The sequence below is a fragment of the Lycium ferocissimum genome, chromosome 10 (genome assembly GCF_029784015.1).
Source record: "Lycium ferocissimum isolate CSIRO_LF1 chromosome 10, AGI_CSIRO_Lferr_CH_V1, whole genome shotgun sequence".
NCBI classification, from domain to species: domain Eukaryota; kingdom Viridiplantae; phylum Streptophyta; class Magnoliopsida; order Solanales; family Solanaceae; genus Lycium; species Lycium ferocissimum.
Window position 1 is genome coordinate 54,493,458 of NC_081351.1, and position 15,259 is coordinate 54,508,716.

Sequence of the window (15,259 nt, forward strand, 5' to 3'; positions counted from 1 at the left end):
TATAACACATTCCGCTTCGGTAACAAACTCGGATCACGGATTCTCATCTCTCTTTTACGCGATCCGGCAAATACCTCGGATATTCCACTTTCTCACTTATCATCATTTAGTACCAAGTCATAGTTCATATCAATGCATCATATGAAATGAGAATGTATGCCATGCATGGTATCTCAAACAACAGTAGATCATAATCAAGATCTCATTTGTGTCTCATCATAAGTTCACATCACGATTCAAGCCTAATCTCATTATTCTTCCTTTTTCCGATAATAAGTGACATAACAAGAGAGAGATTAATGCACACACAAGTCATAACATAACGAATAAAGCAACAAGTCCAATCGTAACAATAAGGCGACAAGCCCACAAACAACAACAGAACCAAGCTAATAGGATTTCACCTCCACACCATACCCGAAGGCCTAACATGCTTTCCCCGTCAATATCTAACTCCGAAATATGTTTCAAAAATTGGAGATTAATCGAAAGGTAAACCGTAACCTACCTCGATGCCGAGCGGGTGCCACGAACTATCCCACGAGAGCCCTGCCCTTCCGACGAGCTTCTGAACGTTCGAAGTCTATTCAACAACATAATCTACATTAAAAACGAAGACTAACGATACCGATATTGCTACAATACTATTCGAATAGAAAACAACCCTTTTAAAAAGGAAACGGGACCCACAAGGGAAAAATAGGAATTTTAAGTTTACAATCAGTTAATCAACGCTTAGGAATTCCAATGTTATCCTTCAATTACTAATTAAGCCCACTTTATCATCAATTCCAACATTAGATCGAAAACCCCCAAATTAGAGAAGAACCCTAATTTCCATTACTTTGATTCTTTAAATAAATGGAAGATTTGAGCCTGGGAACTAATTACCCAATGATTAGATGGTAAAAATCAGTAAATTTACCAATAAAACTCAATTAGATTGAAAGGGATTTATGATTATCATCCTAGGGTTCATGAACCCATCTTCCCTAAATAGCTCATTAAAACTTCCATGGATTCCATTCTTAAACATAAATAAATCACAAAGGGAGAAATAGAAACTTACCCAAGGAAGAATTTATCCCAAAAGCTCTGCAAATCTCCAACATAAAACACTCTCTAGGTTTAGAATTTGAGAAATGGAAAGAATGGTTCAAAATTCGAAAATTATAACTTCTGACTCAACGATTTTTGCATCAAACAGATGCGGACTTGCCTACGTGAACAAGGACCCGCATCAGCAGAGTCACTTGACACTCAACATCTCATGTTTCTGGGCCACGTACCACAGAGCCGAACTCTTACCCGCAGAGGAGGGACATCAGAAAACTTCACCAAGTTCCACCCAAAATTCCAATATCCATCCGAGACCTCTCGGATAGAAACCAAACATGCAGACACACGTAAAAGGCTTTACAAACTCAACTGTGGCCTCGGAATTCCCAATGGAGGTCACCTTGACCCGATCAACCCCCAAGCGGTCAAAAGTAAGTTCCCAACCAAGGGTACAAAATGCCCCCGAATGCCTCGAGAACCGAACCAAACTTCCCGCCAAGTCATAATCAACCCTCCAGACCTCATGTAATTGACAGAATTTCTAAAAGGTTCGTTTATTCAAAAGTCCACTCTTGGTCAAATATTTTTCACTTTAAGATTCTAAGTTCCTCAAATCTCACCAAGACTCGCCCGATGACCTCGGGAACGGTGTCGCCTATCCCTGCGGATCACAAGTACTCTAACGGGGCTAGGAGAAGGGTCAATAGGGGTAAAAGGGTCAAAACGCACATAATGACCAAACAAGTCGTTACAATAATTCCAAGTTGTTTGATAAGGTGGTAAATATAAGATCAATCCCAAAAAATTTGACCACTAATCCACTAAGAAGTTGTTAGCCTTTAGGATTTGATAAAATTGTAAATACATAGACCATGTCGGATTCTCCTTGAGCAGTAAGAATGTCTAAAAATAAATGTAAAAGTTGGAAAGAATTCGCTACCGTTAGAGAGAATGAACCGAGTCTGGCAGCTGAATAGACAAAGTTAACAACTAATGACTAACCTCACCGCCTACATTCTCTACACCTGTCACGTGGTGTAGCAGGCCCAAACAAGCTAAGTACCACAAATAGGGTATCCAACAAGTCTCATAGACAATCCCTAATAGCTTGTCTGGATGGTTGTTACCTATCATATTGTATTGTGTTAGTTTAAATACAAAATTTATTTTAATTTTTACTTAAATTTTATTGTATCGTATCGTTAAATCCATTGTTACGTAACGATGTAAAGTTTCATTTTATGTAACGACCAATTTGGTGTGATCGCGTCGTCACCCCCCCCTCCCCCCCACCAAATTTTGTTTTTGCTTATTATCTAATAATCTTAGTCAATTCTTTACCCTACCTTTTTATAATAGCTTTACCTCGTACTCTATTTTTCTTGTAGGTTTATCCTTCAAATTGTTGGTGTATGATATTATGTAACGACGGAAACAATTCAATATATTTAGACGTTGTATTTATCAAAACAATACAGTAGAATACAATACAACACAATACAATATAATACGATATATTATGAAACAATATGTAACAACCATCCAAACAAAGTGTAAGTGGAGGAACAAAACTACCATGGCTGAAACAAAGCACAATTCACTCTATGGTTGCATTTTCAGGACATGTTACTTACAAGTGATAGGCAATTGAATTGGGTATTGGATATGATGCTGACTGTGCTTTCTGTCCATCTTTTTCAGAGTCTAGAGATCATCTCTTTGTCACCTGTGTGTTTGCTCAGAATTTGTGGAACAAAGTGCAGCAATGGATCCAAAGGAAGAACTATATTGCCTCGAACTGGGAACAACATCTGAACTGGATCATTCAACAGGCTAAGGGCAAATCCTAGAAGGCTATGTGTTCAAGTTGGTTTATACTAAACTTGTTCATGCTATATGGTTAGAAAGAAACCAAAGAGTGTTTGAAGGAACTGTCATACCATTAGAGAGTATAGCTAAGGACATAACTTTTACCTGCAATGTTAGAACCTCTCTTGACATCAGAAGTTTGCTACAAATGTGTTCATTCTAGCTGCTGATTCAGTGTTCTTGTGTCTTACTTTCTTTATCCCGTTTGGTGTAAGTTCTAGGAAACCCTCCCTAGGAGGTATGCCTAGTTACTTCGCAATTATTAACGGGATGTGTTTAGATAGTTATACTTTTTGAGACAGTTGGTTGTGTTTATCTAGCTGTGGATTTCTTATGTTTTCACTTTGGTGATTAAGAAAAGTTAAGTTAATTACCAAATTTTTTTTTATCCTGGCTAAATAATTGTAATAAAATGCAGTGAAGTAAACTAAGTAATTATTTTAACTAACATTGTAATTTATAAATTAAATCTGAATCGTGAAACATAATATATGCACTGAAGCTGAATTAGTGGAAACAATTATTTTAAAACGAGCCGACAAACGAGGACACCTATAAGTGTGGAAATGGTTGACCTAGACCTAGCCGAGGTGGTATTCACTTATGGGAAGGTTAGTCATTCTTCCAAGTTGGAATATAAACACGTTAGCACTTGCAAGTTTGGATCGAGTATTTAACTTTGGTCGTCATGACACTCACACTTAGGAGGTTTACTACTTCTGTCATGTTGTATGTGATCCCGTTATCTAAATTTGATCTAAGTTTGAGCAATACTAACAAATGCATACGCCATAAGTAATTCAATCAAATTATGCAATTTAATCGCTTTCTGACATTCTGAAATAATTAATTATGCGTACAAACATGACTGGGTTCTTTATGTAATTCATTATGAAATGAAAAGCTACCAGTTTAAGCATTAGAATTCAGATGCTTACTAGAATATAAACACATATAGGACTGGGTTTTTATACTCAGGTAATCCATCAAACATGTAGCATGCATTTTCTAGTCAAGTACTTAACAGTAAATCTCAACTTACCTTAAGCAATTTTCCCACTTCACCATCTTCAGCTAATTCTAAATACTCCGCGCTCATAATCTACACATGAGAGATTCAAATCGTCAACTCAAACTATCTCACTCGACCAACTTTCTCCATTGAGTTCAATCATAATCTTTTGAGATTTTTAGTTGCTTCCATCCTCAAATCCACCAATCTTGCATTCTACAATCGTAATACGATCAGAAGAGTCTTATGATATGGAATAACAAAAATTACTTTAAATGATACTCTCACAAAACTCCAGGTTTTGGTCTTGAAGAACTCTTGGATTCTTTGTGGAAGCCTAAGATTTTGCAAAAGAAGCACATCATTAAATGCTACTTAAGATTGAAATTTACAATATACATTCAAACATTATCCTTTTCTATCTTTTTATCTTCAACTATTTATAAATTATCTTCATTAAGAAAATGTTATCACAACAGCAATAGCAACAACAACATATTCAGGGAAATCCCACACAATGTGACGTTACTGAGAAAATAAACAATATAATTTATACTTTTATCGGTGTTCATATTCACAAATCGCTTCAAGCCATCATGAAAAAGAGCCATTTGACTCAATCTACTTATGATTTTCGTTTGACAACATACAATTACTCAACATTTTCCATCATAATTCCACTCATATATCTCCATTTCTCTACTTTAGGCTACCCTTCAAAGTCCAAATTAACCAAAGAACACAAGACTAACACTAGTAGTACATACACTATACGAATTGTCACTTTCGGGTCTGTGCTTGCCCCGTTTTGCTTCATCTCTCATACGTGGCCATTTTGATTTTTTTTTTTTTCTTTTTCAAGAAAAAGAACACAGTATTTCCTCATAATAATATATTTTCAATTCAAGAAAAAGGAATTGGGAAAAAATCCATAATTTTATAAGATTAGGGTTTTCTCCTCTCTCTAGAAAAAATTCTTCATTTCTCTACCTTTGGGTCTTTTTCTTTTTTTTCTTTTAAAAAAATAAAAATTATTATTTTACTCAATTCTCCGTATTCTTGACTTTCTCTTCAAAAAGTTTTCACATTTCTAGGGTTTTCATTTTCTTGATCGACTTTCTTTTCTTTATGTAGTTTCAAGATCGAAGCTTTTTCACAATTTTATCGTTCAATTATATTTTAAATTTCAAAATTTTATTTATCATTTCATCCATTAATTTGGGTATTTGCTTAAATTTTTGTTTGTTGTGTTATTTTAATTTCATTGAATTTGGGGCTTTGCTTGTTAGTATTAAAGTTTGAGTCTTTTTTCTTGTCATGGGTCAACCATGATTATTGGGTTTGTTTATTATTAATTTGTTTGAACTGCATTTATCAGATTATATATAAATTAGAGTAGTATACTAATTGGGGTTGTGTTTTAATAAATTAAAGAGTGAATGTATCCTTCAACTATGGATGGTGGTACTGCTTTGATTCCTACACGTTTTGTTTGGCCTTATGGTGGAAGAAGTGTATACTTGAGTGGCACATTTACTGGGTAAACATAAGTTTGCACATTTATTGTATAACGGGTTTTTTTTCGTCGCTAGCGTGTTGTGTTTCTTATGGGAAGTGTTGGTTTTTGAAGGTGGGCTCAGTTTCCGATGGCGCCTGTCGAAGGATGTCCAACTGTATTTCAGACTGTTTGCAGCATACCACCTGGTTATCACCAGGTTTGTTTTGTTGTATGGATTGATTTTATGAAGTTTTGGTTTAGTTACTAGTAAAAGGTAGTACTATTAGTGTCTGTAGTTGTAGAGTTGAGGTCTTGCTAGTGTATAGCAATCAATGACTCCCTTCGTTTCAATTTGTTTGTCTTACTTTCCTTTTTAGTCTGTTAAAAAAGAATGTCTCTTGCCTTTTTTGGCAACTCTTTAATTCCAACGTTTCACATGGCATGGTTAAGACCATAAGATTAAAGGGTATATTGGTACATTTTACGTATCTTTACTTCAAGAGCACAAGATTCAAAAGTTTTCTTTTCTTTGTTAAACTCCATGTCAAGTCAAAACCGGACAAACAAATTGTAACGGGGGGAGTATGAGTTTTATTCTAAATGTTTAATTAGTAAGTAGTTGGTCATACTTGAAGCTGCTACTATGGGATAGCAGTATAACTAGTTTTCATATGTTCGATTATCGTCTTAGGTTGTCATGCTATCTATTGTGAGTCATCATTTAGTTATTGTAGATATAGTCGGGTGAGCTAACTTCAATCTAGAGCCAAGTTAGAAGACACTTTTCCCAATTATGGAGTCTCTGATTTCGTAAGCCTTGCTGCTATTTGCCGAGACCATTAACAGCCTTGACCAGTGCGTAAACTTGGTGCTGACCTACTTAAATAGTCATTAGATGTTTATTAAACTTATTACAACCAGAGGTGGATCCAGGATTTAAGCTCTATGGGTTCAATCTTAAGATTCTTAGCATTGAACGCATTATATTTTTAAAGTTATGGGTTCATATCTACTATTACAACTTTAGTAGTTTCTTACACAAAAATTAATGCTCCGCGTTGAAAGTTGGGGGTCCAATTGAACCCCTATCTACAAGACTAGATATGCCTCTCATTACAGCAAGTACGTGGCAGTCGTAGGATATTGGTATTTAGTGCTTGCTTGATATAAGGATAAAGCTGTTACATAATGAATCATCTGGGTGGTGCTGGAGGGGGATATGCTAGGAGGCCCTTTTTTGGGGTAAGCCATTTTATTCACTTAAACCAGCACCTAGGAGCTGCTGAAGTATATACAGTTATGGAAACTCTCCCTCCCGCAATGCCATTAAGCATGAAGGGGAGCTGAGGAAATCTAGCTGGGTATCTAGTGTAGATAATACATATTCATTAGGTTGCACCAAGTTGCCAAAAGGTACAAACTTTTTGTAGGTAAGTCCATTTACTGCTGCTACTTTGCCTTAACGATGATTTCTTTCCTTCCTCATTGCCCTAAAACGCTAACTGGTATAGTTGATCCAGCACTTCTTCATTCTTTGCTGATTTTCTTTCTGGACCTGCATAGAAGCATGTCCTTTGCTGGTGCGGGCATCTCCCTTATTTTAGTCTATATAAATTCAAAAACAGATGTCTGAGCTTCCCGGAATGGTTAATTAGTTTTCCTAGATAGCTGCACTGGGAAGATAGTTGATGTTCAGCATAGCCAAAACTTTGTTTCAGAATTATTAAGGAAAAATAACAAAGAGCCTTTTGTAAGTGTGAGATCTTGCCACTCTGATAGAAAAGTGTGAGATCTTGCCAGCATTTCCTACTTCCCTTTCTCTTTCATGACGAGAGAAACCTTCGACTGCCTCCTGAAACTCTTGCATCTTACCTGTGTCTCGGAAGTGGTAATCATTTTTATCTCTGTCATGATTTTGAGTTTATCATTTTCCTTCTCTTGATGCAGCACTAACAATTTTATTTTATTTTTGATCTTTTTGCTTCTTTTCCTCATTAGATTTGGCATTCAGCTTCCTTATATGAACTGATGAAGGATCTATTGTTACGTACTTTACTTGCAGTACAAGTTCATTGTTGATGGTGAATGGCGACATGATGAGAACCAACCTTTTGTGAGTGGAAGCTATGGAACAGTTAATACTCTCCTCTTGGCCAGAGATTCTGATTACCTTCCAGCAGTACTAACTGCTGGAATAGCTCCTAATTCCAACATGGATGTGGATAACCAGGCCTTTCAGCGTTTGGTAAGTGAATGTTCTACTCGTGCAAATTGCTGAACTTGCAAGTCGGTCGTGAATGCTTCAGATACTTGAGACTTCCTTAGTGTATCTAAAGCTTTTCTTTTATATCTGTTGTAGGTAAGAGTGTCAGATGGTGCATTGCCAGATGATTCTTCCAGGATATCACAGACAGATTTAGATATTTCCCGTCACCGTATATCTGCAGTCCTATCAACACATTCAGCTTATGAGTTGCTTCCAGGCTCAAGCAAGGTTTGATCTAGTTATCCTGTATTCTCTCTAGGTGATGTGATGGGTTATGAGTACGAGTGTTTTGTTGCCTTTTTTGATTAAGCCTATTTCTCAGGTCATTGCTTTGGATGTTGACTTACCTGTAAAGCAAGCATTTCATATTCTTCATGAGCAGGTATATCTTCTGTCGTGCTAGATGTCCTATTTGTATCATGATATATATGGTACTTTCAGATTTTGTCACATTTGAGAACTGCTCTTCCCTTGAGGCCACGCTTGAAGCCTCATTTCCATTAAAAATAAAAAAGCCAGGATGCTCATTAAACAGAAGCGTATGGATGTCAACAATCCAAATATGCGTAATTTAGTGCTAATCAATCACCTTCTATCTCTTTTATAGAATCATATTTTGTCTTTTGTGATTTCTCATGCATTATCGTATGAACCTTGCTCATTTTCTAGAGTTGGGAATAGAGTGACTTGTTAGTTACACTACTTAAGTAGCCTTTTTCTGCAGCTACACTCAGTTTATTAGCATACTTTGAATTTTAAAAATAAGATTAGGCATTGCCCTCTTCATTATGCTGTTTATACTTCTACATATACTTTTTTTTGCAAAATCTGTTTCTGAGCCATGTTATTTTCAGGGTATTCCTATGGCTCCTTTATGGGATTTCAGCAGGGCACAATTTGTTGGAGTCCTTAGTGCTTTGGATTTTATTTTAATCATGAGAGAGGTACACAGAGCTCTTGGCAAGTTTTGGTTATGTCTTTCAACTAACCTATTCTTTTAGCAGTAATATTCTGTTATCATCATTTGTGTTTCTTCCAACATCTTGTGCGGCTTCTATTTGGTATGAATTAAGTGAGACTGGTCCTTTTTTTGGCTTACAATGTGGTCTGGCTGGACCCCTTTGTGGTTTTACACTTCTATTACTGTTTTGGTGGTGCCCTTGGATCAGTCTTATCTATAGACAGTTATTGTGCTGAAGGTGAAGTATGTGTAAAGTGACATTTTAAGGTAGCCCTTTGGTTTGATTTTACGCTTGCTTCCTATCGTAATATGATCCACAGTGCATGTTGGATATACAAATGCTTTTATTTGATAGTAAGACGTTTGGGCGGGCTTGGCTTTGTCTCGCATCTATTGTCTCAAAACTCTACAGAAATAATTTTTCCCTCTTTTTAAGCTGACCATGTTGGAACTTGACCACCTCCAAACTAAGAAAGGAGGAAATTATCAAAAACGAAATAGATGATACCCAAAAGTTTTTTTACATGATCACTTAGCAAGTGTTGTAATTATGCAATTTTGCTAATCTAGCCAATTTACTTAAAACTAGACTTAATGTCTTTGTACCTATGTCGTTATTTCTTGAGTGATTCCTATGTTGAAAGTTTCCCTTGTTGGCATCATGTTCTCTTGCTGATACTGTGCTCTTGCATTCCATCAAAATGTCGGTTTATGGGGTGGCATATAGCTAAGTTTATGTATTTTGATTTTCCCTAACTTCTGTGGTCTTGCAGCCACACTTCATTTCAATATCAATGGTCAATTAGTTGAATACACCTGATAGGCTTATGAGAGTGTTCAGTTTATCTTCTGGCTGCTTGCCATGTTTTTGGTTAATCTTTTATGTCACCATGCCATGATACATCTACTGCTAACTTGCCACTGGAAGTTGTAGAATTGCTTGCAATTTTCCCATTGTAGTTGTAGTTTAATTGTGTTGTTAATGATGAATTCTTCGTGCAACACATATCGTGAGAATCTATGGTGCATTTTCCCATATTAATATGTTTCTGAGAAAGACATTGTGTATCTTTAATTCTTTGCTCCTATAACTGAATATAAAAAATCCCCTGACCTGTTGCAGCTAGGGAATCATGGTTCCAATCTGACAGAAGAAGAGCTTGAGACACATACTATATCTGCATGGAAAGAGGCAAAATCTTACTTGAGCAGACAAGCCAATGAGCATGGTAAATCAGCTCCACGACGACTTGTCTGGGTGAGTTGATTTGGCCTGCTTGAGAATGACAGTGTGCAAAGTGCAGATTTAACTTCATCTTTTTGCCTTTCAGTTCTGATGGACTTATTCAGTTATTGTTAAACACTTAAAATCCCTATTGATGTTCTCTGTCGCTGTAGTGTTGCCATCCATATCTGGAACTGCAACTTACAGATTTTGGTTGAATGAAATCTTCAAGCATTTGAACCACGTTTTATTATAATTGATAGGACACGATTAAGGGCGGATAGCCTGGGGAATAATGTCTTGCACTTTCATGGTTCTTTTAGAGTAGATAATTAGACTAAAATTGTTTATATCATCTTGTTATCGTATCCTATATCTTGGAATAATCACGAGTTTGATGATTAAAAATGAAAATGATGAAAGCCTACTGAGATCATCTCAATCTTGTTGCTATGAATTGCATACATTTTTTACTTGCAATAGGGAATAGCATCGCCTGTGCCTATTTAATCTCAATGAAAATGATGCCCCTTGACTCTTTCTTTTACTTCTGTTAGTCGCCTGTAATTATTTGTGAATCAGAGACTTCTGTTGTGTATTTAGGACCTATTGCTAGTCATTTACTTCTTTTACATGCCTTGATTTTCACTATTCAATGCAGGCAGGGCCAGATGACAACTTGAAGGATGTGACATTGCAAATTTTGCAAAATGGGGTGGCTACGGTACCTATAATTCATTCACCGGCTCAGGATGGATCATATCCTCAGCTATTATACCTTGCTTCTCTCTCAGAAATACTAAAACGTGAGTTATAAATTTTTCTTGGGTGTTCACTGAATCTTGCTATCGTGGCTCACAGCTTTGTTAATTTTCAGATATTTGCAGGTATTTCAAGCATTCTCCAGAGTCTTTGCCAGTACTTCATTTGCCAATTGGTGCAATTCCGTTGGGCACATGGGTTCCAAAAATTGGAGAGCCAAATCGACAACCCCTGGCAATGTTGAGGCCTACTAATTCTCTAAGTGCAGCATTGAATTTGTTAGTGCAAGGTTATACATTTCTCAGTCTTTTGGCTAAGATCTAGTATGGTTGCTAGTAATATACTTCCCCACTAAAAAAATTACTTGCCCATTATTATTGCTAAAGAGACAAAAATCTTTAGAAGCTTTAAGTTATTTGCTCACATGGTGCATAAGTTTTGGCTAGTGAGTCAATGAACTGGCTGCACCTCTTATGCATGTTTTTGTTCCCTTTGCAGCTCAAGTTAGTGCAATTCCCATTGTTGATGATAATGACTCCCTGTTGGACATATACTCTCGAAGGTTTTATAAGTCATTAGTTGTTTCTCTATAATTCAAACTTGTAGATTTTGTAGTGCATGTAGACTTTCATTGGGTTAATTTGCTGAATCTATGGCTGGCAGTGATATTACAGCTTTGGCCAAGGACAAGATCTATACACACATTAATCTTGAAGAAATGAGTATTCATCAGGTAGTGTGCCCTGAGTTCATATGGTATCGAAGTCTGTTTACATTTAAGTATATTTCTAGCTTCAATGTCTGTAGTTCGGAGGTATGACCGCTGGGCCTGGGCTTTGATACCTTCCCTCTCACCGGCGTGGTGAGGTTCCCTTCTCAGAAAGGTGGAATCTCGGTTTCCTCCTAACCATTCTCAATGCTACTGCGCTTCAGTCCCACCTTTTGGATTGGCTGTATGATCTCTGTATCCTCAGAGGATTCACCATGACTTGGCTATTTATGCTGGCTGTTAACCCTCCGCATCCCTCCTGTTGAGACCGGGATTGCTATTCACATAGGCACAGTTACTATTTGTCAATAAACGACACAATAAAATTAGAAAATCAGCACATGTATCTTGCATATTGGGTTGGATAGGTATGCCAACTTTATTTTATGGATAACAAATTAGTTGCGAGAGAGTCTTTGAATTTGTGGATACCAGAACCCGTCATAAAGATTCTAAGTTTAGGTGGTAAATGATTGCATGGCCACTGTTGATGTTCTCACTGCATTAGATAATCTGTACTGGCTCTCTGTTGGGTGTAACTTCTCCCGGCAATCACTTTTGCTGGTATTTCAATAAAGTTACTTTTTACCTATGTTGCTCGGACTCTTCCAAAATGATGTCGAACCCATGTCTGATCCTCCACGTGGCATTTTTGAAGAGTCCGAGCAACATAGCTTTTTACCCAACCTGGTTGTGTGTGTGGGGGCGGCAGAAGATTCTAAATATTTTGGTGGTCTGTATTGCTATGGTCAACAAATGCCTAAAAACTGGAATACTTCTCTGGGTGGAAATTCCACATCTATCTTATATCTATGTTTAAATTGATATTTTTTTATTCATTCAATATATAATATGTATATAATCCTGTAAAGAGGGGGAGAGAGTGTGTTTTTTATTTTTGGGACAAAAATTGATTCATTTTGTCAACTCCATAGTTATTCATGTTTTGGCTTAACGATGAAACATCTCTTTTAGTTTGTTTTGTTTATATATATATATATATATATATATATAAACCTGTAAAGAGGGAGGGAGAGTGTGTTTTTTATTTTTGGGACAAAAATTGATTCATTTTGTCAACTCCATAGTTATTCATGTTTTGGCTTAACGATGAAACATCTCTTTTAGTTTGTTTTGTTTAGATACGGAAAGAAACTAATGTCATTAAGAAATTCACCGTGGAGCTTATAATTGCTTCTTATAGATTCTAAATATTTTGGTGGTTTGTATTGCTATGGTCAACAAACGCCTAACAACTGGAATACTTCTCTGGGTGGAAATCCCACATCTATCTTATATCTATGTTTAAATTGATATTTTTTTATTCATTCAATATATATATATATAAAAAAAATCCTGCAAAGAGGGAGAGAGAGTGTGTTTTTTATTTTTGGGACAAAAATTGATTCATTTTGTCAACTCCATAGTTATTCATGTTTTGGCTTAACGATGAAACATCTCTTTTAGTTTGTTTTGTTTAGATACGGAAAGAAACTAATTTCATTAAGAAATTCACCGTGGAGCTTATAATTTGCTTCTTATAGACGTGAACACATTTTTATGTTTAAAGCTACATTTGTATTTTATTCTAGTGTTTTTTTGTGTGGTTAATCTCCATTCGTTTGCATGTGTTTGTGTAGGCATTGCAACTTGCAGAAGAACCATACGCACCTTATGGGTTGAGCAGTCAAAAATGTCACATGTGTTTACAGTCTGATCCATTGCATGAAGTGATGGAAAGATTGGCCAGACCTGGTTAAGCCTTTGTCCTCTTCTTACTATAATATTACTTATTACATCACCTACTAAGTTCTGTTATGTGTTTACTGGGTATGTTGTTGTTTACTCACAGTATTAAATCTTCTTTGGCCTGTAATCTTTTCATGTGTTGCAGCAGTAACGTTTTGATATCGTTTGCAGGGGTCAGGCGACTTGTTGTCGTGGAAGCGGGAAGCAAACGTGTAGAAGGTATCATATCACTCAGTGACATTTTCAAGTTCTTGCTTGGGTAGATGAATCAAACAGTTGACAACAGACGTGATTTTGATGCCGGTTGCTTAATCTGTGTTGGTCATAGCTCATGGTGCACCCCATATTCATGGGGATTTGATCCCGATTCTTTCGTGTATACAATTGATTGGCCTCAAGTATAATGGCCTGTGTCTTTTAGGATGTTAGGATAAAGAATTGAGGCATGTAAATTTTCACAATTGTTTCCCTCCTTTCACCGTTACTAAAGGATTAAGATCAGTTGTCCATCTTTTCCTTAATAAGTATGATTAGTCAGGTTATGCAGTCAATATAGCTGTTGCAAATTGATAAGTACAGTAGACATCATAGTAATTGTTAATAGTTTATCATGCAGTTATTATGAAAAAAATGAAAAGAGAGAAGTGAGAAAGAAAGAGTTGTTTCCAATAATGATCTCTCTTTTGTTTTGGCTTTTTTAGGAACTACTATGAACTGAGTTCTCCTAATATGAATTCATAATGTATTATTAGTGTTATGAACCACGTTCCCCGTGAATCTCGTGTTGGAGTTTTGGATTCTGCATTCATTTAGATTAGCAAATGCAGTATTAGAATTATAAATGAATAAGATGGTTTGTAAGAGTGTAATTTGTTATAAATGGAAGAATAGATAATGAAATGATTTGATGTTAATATCTAATTCTTTTATAGATTGAATGATTGACATTTTCTTTGTGGGAATTTAAAGAGTTAAAATTGTCATAAATTCAAGAATTGAAATAAGTGGTAGTCTGCTAGATGTCAAAATCGAGTGTTGGTGAGTTTAGGTTGCTGATAATACGGTATAGCATGTTTTAGCCAAATTACTTGGACTTGCTCTTAGAGAAATATTTAGAAAAAATTATATTGGACAAACCGACAAGTATATAACAACTTCTAAATTTTAAATAGAATTCGAACAACTGAACCAAACGAAAAAGAAGGAACAGAAAACCACTGCGAGGAAAACAACACAAGTAGTTGAGAACAAATAGAGCACAAAAGAAGAATAAAACAAAGGCCGCAAATGATGAAAATTTTACATTTTTGTTGCGCGGATTGCCCTTCTTTTGGGGTGGTCTTTAAATTTTGCCCTTCGTATTTGTGGTCTTTAAATTATGCCCCTCATATTGCTGGTCTTTAATTTTTGCCCTTCGCGTTCATGCAGAAATTATGAGATTACGGTTCAAATCCCAGCTCAAGCATAAATTTAAAAAAAAATTGCAAGGCAAGGTTTGGGTCGCGTGTATGCCGGACCCGGCATACACTTATTAAGGAATTACCAAAGTTACGCCGGACCCGGCATACTCATGCCTTACGGGCAGATTTGGCATAAGTATGCCGGGTCCGACATAATTTTGGTAATTCCTTAACAAGTTTATGCGGGGTCCGGCATATTTATGGGCAAACTTTTAATGGGCAAACTTTTAGTTAAGCCTTAACTAAAAGTTTTTTCCTGGTTATGCCTTATGGGACAGACTTTTAGTTAAGGCACAACTAAAAGTATGCCCCATAAGGCATAACTAAAAGTATGCCCCATAAGGTGGAACTTTAGCTTAAGACATAACTAAAAATTTGCCTTCTAAGATAAAGTTATGTCTTAAGGAAAAATGCCTTATGGGGCATACTTTTAGTTATGCCTTAACTAAAAGTGCGCATTTACAAGGCATAACTAGGAAAAGACTTTTAGTTAAGGCTTAACTAAAAGTTTGTCCATTAAAAGTTTGCCCATAAGTATGCCGGACCTGGCATAAACTTTTGAAGGAATTACCAAAGTTATGCCGTACCCGGCATACTTATGCCAAGTTTGCCCATAAGGCATAAGTATG

General features: G+C 36.2%; 1 protein-coding gene across 1 annotated transcript; it reads left to right on the forward strand.

Annotated features, from left to right (window-relative positions):
* Positions 1 to 4,859: 4,859 nt before the first annotated feature.
* Positions 4,860 to 13,721, forward strand: LOC132034327 (sucrose nonfermenting 4-like protein). Its single transcript, XM_059424639.1, has 13 exons — positions 4,860 to 5,480; positions 5,571 to 5,655; positions 7,501 to 7,683; positions 7,798 to 7,932; positions 8,027 to 8,086; positions 8,559 to 8,648; positions 9,789 to 9,923; positions 10,552 to 10,696; positions 10,768 to 10,941; positions 11,151 to 11,214; positions 11,316 to 11,385; positions 13,062 to 13,176; positions 13,342 to 13,721. The coding sequence occupies exons 1-13, from the start codon at positions 5,380 to 5,382 to the stop codon at positions 13,431 to 13,433; spliced, it is 1,449 nt and encodes a 482-aa protein (XP_059280622.1). The 5' UTR covers positions 4,860 to 5,379; the 3' UTR covers positions 13,434 to 13,721.
* Positions 13,722 to 15,259: the final 1,538 nt, after the last annotated feature.

Coding starts and splice junctions, on each gene's coding strand:
- LOC132034327 (XM_059424639.1), top strand. CDS start 5,380: ATGTATCCTTCAACTATGGATGGTGGTACTGCTTTGATTCCTACACGT. Junction 7,684..7,797: donor ACCAGGCCTTTCAGCGTTTG/GTAAGTGAATGT, acceptor TATCTGTTGTAG/GTAAGAGTGTCAGATGGTGC. Junction 8,649..9,788: donor TTATTTTAATCATGAGAGAG/GTACACAGAGCT, acceptor GACCTGTTGCAG/CTAGGGAATCATGGTTCCAA.